The sequence below is a fragment of the Limulus polyphemus genome, unplaced genomic scaffold (assembly GCF_000517525.1).
Source record: "Limulus polyphemus unplaced genomic scaffold, Limulus_polyphemus-2.1.2 Scaffold1867, whole genome shotgun sequence".
Classification (NCBI taxonomy): Eukaryota; Metazoa; Arthropoda; class Merostomata; order Xiphosura; family Limulidae; genus Limulus; species Limulus polyphemus.
The window spans coordinates 213,758-221,661 of NW_013667477.1; the positions used below are offsets into that span (position 1 = coordinate 213,758).

Sequence of the window (7,904 nt, forward strand, 5' to 3'; positions counted from 1 at the left end):
TGGGTGCCTCACAAACTCTCATTTCCAACATGTGAACTTTGCTTCATCTCTTCTGGCACGTGAACCATTTTTGGACAGAATTGTCACCGATGATGAAATATGGATTCTCTATGCGAAAATTAAATGCCAAAAACAATGGCTCAGTGCTAGACAAAATCCACTTCCAATCCCTAAACCTGGACTCAATCTGCAGAAAGTGATGCTTTGCATTTGGTGGGACATCAAAGGAGTAATTTATTTCAAACTACTCAATCTACAGTGAACTGTCAATGCAGAGATCTATAATCAGCAACTGGAACATTTAAATCAAGCCCTTCCTCAGAAATGCCCTTCACTCATCAATCGGAAAGGTGTTCTTCTTCACGACAATGCACGTCCACATGTGGCACGTTTGATGCAATACAAGATTATGGAGTTGGGTCGGGAAATTCTCCCCCGCCCACCATATTTTCCAGATATGGCACCATCTTTTTCGTTCACTGCAACACCATTATTTTCTTGATGACTTAATATGTAACATGGTTTATACTACCTGATGAAGGGCTTCTGCCTGAATTGTTGCAAGTAATAATTTAAAAAGTTTTTGTTATAGATGCGTGTTTTAATGTATTTGAACATTTTTTCATCCTAGTAGCTCTCCTCTGAACCATTTTCAACAATTCAATGTCCTTTCTAAGGTAAGAAATCCAAGTCTAAATACAGTACTCCAAATGTGGCCTAACCAGTGGCATATACAACGACATTTTAACCTCTTTAGACTTATATTCAGTATTTCTGTAGGTATGTTGAATATACAAGACTGTTTAATTAAGAGTTATTATTTAGTAATTTAATATTTAATTATTAGTTAGTTTTTGTAAGAAGAGTGTTTAAAGTTAATTATTTTAGAAGTAATATTTATGACAAATTTCATTACGTAGGTATGTTGTATAGTTGTTGTACTAGGCTTTTGTAATACTGTTGACATTATTTTACTTAAAAGCTTCTAATAATGGTTGGAGACGGCTTGAATGGGTAAGGAAGAAAAACTTTAATATAAGTTTAACATAACAGCAAATGTACAACGTTTCGACAATGTTTTGTCATCATCAGGTTTTCTCGTTATGTGAATATTGTTGTCACTAGAGGGCTGGGTATTTCTAGCTTTTTCAGTTGTGTGTTATAACTAAGTGTGGATACAGAATGCAAGTAAGAAGAAGTAAAATTAAGTTAGTGAAAGTGAAGTTAGACTGCTTGATTGTTAGTTTAGCCATAACAGGCATTTTCTAAAGTGAGCTTCATGGCTTGTATTGTAATAACAAAGATAGAGGAGAATAATTTGTCTTGTCAAAGGATGTTCTAAAGTAACTGAACCTACCTATGTGGACTTTGAGGAAAAGGAGGCAATTATTTAAAGTTCTTGATACAACTGTGTTAACCATTAGTGTAACAAATTTTATATATATATATATATATATGTTTGACTTGTTTTGAAAATGTTATTTTAAAACAAGTGGATTGTGTGCCATCCATTTATTGTTCAAATTTATCGCCAACAAGTCACAGGCACCTACTCTAAAGAATCTGGCCCTATAAAAACCTGACAAGATACAACCTAAAATTCTATTTCTCCTGCCACAAGGAACAGCACATTGCCTGAATAGCTTATGAGAGTGATCAACCAGAATACCAAGATATTTTTCTTCTATAACATTGTTAAGGTTATTCCTACCAAAATTATATTAATAGTTCAAATTGTGTTATCCCACATGCATTTATTATAATTAAAAGGCATCTGCCATTTATTCACCCAACTCACCGAATAATCCAAATACTTTTGTAAGGCATTAGAATCAAAAACTTTAATGTCATCAGCAATTTTAAATAATCTATTTACCATTCCTTCATATATGTCATTGTCAATCAGAAAGAGCAAAGGTCCTAACACGGAGCCCTGAGATACTCCACTCCTAACATTAATCCAGTTTGACTGAACTCTTTTTATAACAACCCTCTCTTTTCTATCCAATGAGTTAACCTATCCTCCACACCTACAGAGATAACTCTTTAAACAAGCCTTTTATATGTCACCTTGTTAAGTGCTTTTTGAAAATCTAGATACATCACATCCCCACCTGTAACCTCATCAAAGAATTTCAAAAGTTTATTAAGACAAGATTTTCCCCAAGTGGAACCATGCTGACTATCTAACAGAAGTTTTAACTTATTTAAGTGATTTTGCAAACCATCTTTTATTAACCTTTCAAAAACTTTTCCCACAATTGATGTAAGACTAATAGGCCTATAATTACTTGGATAATTTTTATCACCTCACTTACTTTGGATATCAACAATACAAAAACACCTTTCTAACCTCCAAACAATGAAAAATCGATTTTGTAACATTGTTAATGTAAGAGCTGCAAGTATCCTAAGCAGTACTAACTTGGAAGAAAACAAATTTCAAAAGTCTAGAACACACATACATTGTTAGTGTTTGGAAAAAGCCAAGGTGTGAAAGTTTACCATGACAACATTTAACTAACGTTTATATTGTTGTATTTGTTTAGGAATAATCAGTTATTGGGTGAGGCTGTAACCAGATTGCTGTAATCGGCTGTGTGGACTTCAGAAAAACTGAAAAAAGTTTTTACAGTCATTAATAGACCAATCAAATAGAAACACTAGCATCTAATATTTCTTTTTTGATACAATATGATAGTGCTAAAATGTTTGGTTGTTTTCTTAATAATTTCTGGAAAAAAAATGGAGGGGTGGGGTGGATGGTTCAACCATCTTCATCCCCTCCCATAGATTCACATTAAAAAATACATGTTACAGTTATACAATTATAAGTTAAAAACATAAAACAGCTTAAAAAAACAGTAAAATCACAATTTGTTTAACACCTATGTATCCAGCCAGTTGCCTTTCCTCCAGTCAGCAGTCCAAAATTAGTAACAGGTACTTTGCAATAAGAAAGGTTGAGCAAAGTTAGTAGCAATTGGAATCAAACTCTAGACCCTCAACTCATGAGGTACTCTCTCCCCAACCCCCCATTATGTGGCTTTTTGCTTGACAACAAAACAACATAATGGCAATATATCTATATTATTTGGGTAGGTAAAATAATCTGAAACAGTAAATAACTGGAAGCCCTAATTTCTTTTAGTTGATTACTTTTGTGACAATCAATTTAATCATAATTTCACTTAATTGATTCTTGGAGTAATCAGAAACACTAATTTCAATTGACTGTTTTTGTGACATTAATCGATTAGTTACAAGATACTAATGGATATAATCACTACTCATGGGTAATCGATTAAATTGCCCAACTCTAGTAATAATCTTTTTTATGTTTTATTTCCTTATTTGTTTTGTAATTTTTGAAATTATTTGCCTTTAATTGTGTAAGTGTGGAAAAGTCTTCAATTAATTTAATTTAAACATGAATTATTGTTCTGCAGATGTGTAATTTATGGTAAGCTTGTATCAATCACTTTTTTTTTAATCTGCCAGTGGAACAGTGGTAAGTAGACACAGCAGATAGCCCGATGTGGCTTTCATATTAGAAAACATGCTGGAAAAAAACAACTTTTGGCCTGGTATAGTCAGGTGGTTAGGGGCTCAACTTTCAATTGGAGGGTCGTGGGTTTGAATCCCCATCCCATCAAACATGCTCGCCTTTTCAGCCGTAGGGGCTTTATACTGTGATGGTCAATCTTACTATTCATTGGTAAAATAGTAGCCCAAGAGTTGGTGGTGGGTGGTGATGACTAGCTGCCTTCCCTCTAGTCTTTCACTGCTAAATTAGGGATAGCTAGTGCAGGTATCTCTCATGTAGCTCTGCATGAAACTCATAACACTTTTTTTTTCTGTAATGTATGTAGTGGAAAATTGTTTTTAATTATAATTACTTATGTGATAAGGTTTAACAGAGAATGTTACATTTGGTTTTATTTTTTAAATACTGTTGTGATAATCACTTATCCTCTTTTGTTTTCTGTATATGTAATTAGTCAGTAAATTTAATATTTACATTATGTGTATGTAACTTTGTTAGCTTTCTTCTGCATTTGAAATGCTTTTGTGTTTAGCGTTAACACTGCAATATATTTGTCTTAGGTATTCCGGATGAGTTACCCATTTATGAATTTCCTTCAGAGCAAAACTTAGCTCTGTTGGATAGCAGCCCAATTATCCCAACAGAACAAAGTGATAGTGGCTTTGAGATTGAAATGGAAGCGACTGACTGACAAAATTTAAAATGTGTGGCAAAATGAAAGATGGTTGTACAGAAAGTGAAAGCTTTAACAAAGTCTGTAACTCATTTTATACAACATTTTTGTTCAGTATGATGTTTTGTGAAATTAAAAACATTTGTGTATACATTGAAACTTTTCTGTTTTTTAATATATGTATTATTCACTGTAATGTATCTAACACAGCTTCTAAGATATTTCCAAAACTTTCAACTGTTATGTGTTGTTTGTTTTTTTTTCCTGTAGAAAAAATTATGATAGTTTATTGTTAATAATCTTATGAGCAATTTCAAAAAACAGTATCAAATGTCATTTTCCAATCATGATATTTTACTAGGTTAGCATTGAAATTATGTCTTATGCCCCTGCTGTGAAAGTCATTGAAAATAATTATTAAGCAAAGATAATTTTACAGCTTGACTTAAAAAAATACATTATTTTTGTTAGTGGTTTACACAGTAAGTTATCAGTTACTTCTTTTAATGGTGAAAAACTTGGTCACTTTGCTCAAATTGTCATTTCTGGACTCCAAGTCAAAAACCTTTGAATTAGAGATTTTGAAAGTTCCAAGTAATCTAAGACATGAAAGTCACAATCTGCATTTTTAATTTTACACTTGGAAAATTTTCAACACTGACAACAATATGATCTACATTCAATTTTATTTGCATGATGGCTGAATGCACTGAATTTGAGTTGCAAGAGGCTACATAGATCAAGTATGAAAAAATATATATCTCAAGTTATTATTGTTTTCTGTTCAGAATTGTCTGGTAATGAAGACAAAGTAGGTCTATGGCTCCACGCGATGCTGCTGCATTCACCATCTAGTCTCACTAAAGTTTACTTTTACACATTTGTATGTGACTAGAAGTAATACTGATATAATTTAAATTTTAATTCTTCTCTTTAGTTACACTGTCATAGAAAACTAAAAATTCATTGCTCTGATGATCCATATACACAAGAATCCTAGCTGTTTAACCAGTTAGTATTAATTCTCAACTGGTAAGATAAAGTATTTGTATCATATGTGGTAGGGTGGAGTCAGAATGACCCATAAACGACAAACAAATAATTATAACATTAAGTAAGAGAACTGCAACATCACATTCGCACTACTCAACACCAAAGAACTGATTGAGGATAGAGTACAGAAAATATTAGGTAAAGAGCAACACTAGCTAAATTGGAATATTGGCTTGAAAAATTGACTTGGGTCTTTCTGACTCCACCTTACTAGTTGAGGGTTAACTTAAAATTATATTACTTTTTATATATAACATGATTTAGTGGTTGGCTTATTCAGACTGTGAGGCCGAAGTTTCATGGTTCACTTCTCATTGAAATTTGAGGCTGTGGGTGTATTATAAGAGTGACAGTTAAATACCACTATTTGCTCAGCCAAGAGTAGTTCAATAATTGGTAATGAGTGTTGTTTATTAGCTGTCTTTCCTTTTGTATAAAATTTCAAAATCTGGGATGGTTATACACAGATAGTCTTTTGTGTGGCTTTGTGCAAAAATTCTAAAACAAATCAAATGAAATTAAAAAGTACAGTAACCTTGCATTTTGTTTGTGATGTGTTCTTTTAAACAACAGCAAGAAAAATAAATTTGCCAGAGAGTTTAAATTCAGAATTATTTATATATGTCTGTTAAGAAATGTTATACTTTTAAGATCTTTGTCCATTTTCTTTCTATTTCATCTTGGTTTTATTTTTATCCAGCTATATAAATGTTTGTTTGTGAATGCTATAAAATGTAAGTTTCAATCATAGCATAGGGGAGGGGGTTTTTGAAGTGTAATATTTATACAAAGATTTTGTAAAACATATTTTTCTTAAATACTGTTAAAACAAAACCATCATTGATCATTCTCCCAGCAATTTCCCTTTCTATGATTTAAAATATATTACTTGAGGTGGGGGGGGGGGGATCTTAATTTCATAAGAAAGTTAAGCACCACTAAGTTTGTTTACTCTTGACCTTGTGATTTATTGGTCAAATGAAATGACACTTGGTTTATTCCAAGATTTTTCTTTCATCTGAGTTCAGCCATCTTTGAAGACATGTAACACAGCAGATGTCCAAGGTGGCTGCAACCACAGGGAGAAACCATCTCAAGTTCAACTAGATATGATGTCACAGGTCATCATGAAGTAGACCTTATTTAATGGGACAGTTTCATAAGAGCATAAACGATCCATGGTCATAATATGTTCAATATCTGGTCATTAAATCAAGAAATTCATAAGTCCAAAGGATTGAAAATAAGTTTCAACTGGAAGGGTAAAATGACTTGACAAATTGGTGATTGTAGTTTTCATTTTAATTTGTCTTCTGTAAGCATTATATAGATAATACCTTTATCTTAGTCTACTCCAAAGACCATGCTTCTCACCTTCTATACTAATTATGTTCCTGCCACACTTCTACATTAATTTTTTTTTAACTTGAACTGATCACTTTTTTTTTAAATTCTTGTAACTCATTATCTTAACTACTAATTCTCAACCTCTGGTTTACTCACACTTTTCAAGAGTTTCATTTCAGCTGCAGATGTAATCTTGTTTATTATCGTCATTAGTAGTAGCATACAAACAATTGCCTCAGAACTTAGTGTCCACTAACAAATGTATTTAAGTTTCATGGATAAAAGATAATTCAGTTGGTTTTATCTCTAGATTTTATATTGAGCAGGTTTTCAACTTCTTTTGGAATTGTCTTCAGGCTAAGTGATGTGCAATTAAAACAAAGTTTAAAAAATACTATATGAATAGAGATTAACAACGTATTTACAAAAATTATATTTCAACTTGCAACCTCAGGGTCGCAGTTTCGATTCCCCGTCCCACCAAACATGCTCACCCTTTTAGCTATGGGGGCATTATAAAGTGGTGGTCAATCCTATTATTTGTTGGTAAAAGAGTAGCCCAAGAGTTGGCCGTGTGTGGTGATATCTAGCTGCCTTTCCTCTAGTCTTTCACTGCTAAATAAGGAACAACTATTGCAAATAGCCCTTGTGTACCTTTGCACGAAATTCAAAATTTAAGTAACCATTGACCATAGTAATTGCAAGCATATCTAATCAAATATTTTGGAATCTGCAATTTCATTTTCAGAGGTCTGTAAAAATATGTGCATTGAAGATGATACACATAATACTATTTTTTTTTGCAACTTTGGAGTGCACTAAGCACATAAAAGTAAGATATATTAACAATTCTGAACTATAACTACATATATTTAAAGGATTTATGACTCTTTTTACAGATCAATGATGATGAGATTTGTAAAATTGAAAAGTTTAATTAAATGTGTTTATGTATGTTGCTGTGGTGCTTCTCTTCTTACTCAATAAATATTAAGTTTGAAGATAACGACTCTATTGAGTTATGTATATAATTTTTTCTTCAGTGATTTTCCACGTTATGAATTTAAAGTAGAAGAAATGTGTGATATTGTTTTAGGATTTAGGAATGTCTCCAATAAAGTTGTGAACCAGTTTACTATTATTGGTCTTTGCTGTGCAGGAAGCAGCATAGCAACCACATACACCCCAACCAAGAAAAGGTAGCATAATTTCAAGAGACTATTTCAAAGACCCAAGAAGCAGAGATTGCCATTAAGGAAATGAAGTTTCATTAATAACACTGAC

General features: G+C 32.4%; 1 protein-coding gene across 1 annotated transcript in view; it reads left to right on the forward strand.

Moving 5' to 3' along the window:
- Nucleotides 1-7,626, forward strand: part of LOC106465204 (cell division cycle protein 16 homolog) — a 200,194-nt gene extending 192,568 nt beyond the window's left edge. The window contains exon 17 of the mRNA XM_013925406.2: nucleotides 4,108-7,626. Within this exon, the coding sequence (XP_013780860.1) occupies nucleotides 4,108-4,238 (131 nt within the window). The 3' untranslated portion in view covers nucleotides 4,239-7,626. The remainder of the gene's footprint in view (nucleotides 1-4,107) is intronic.
- The last annotated feature ends 278 nt before the right edge of the window (nucleotides 7,627-7,904 follow it).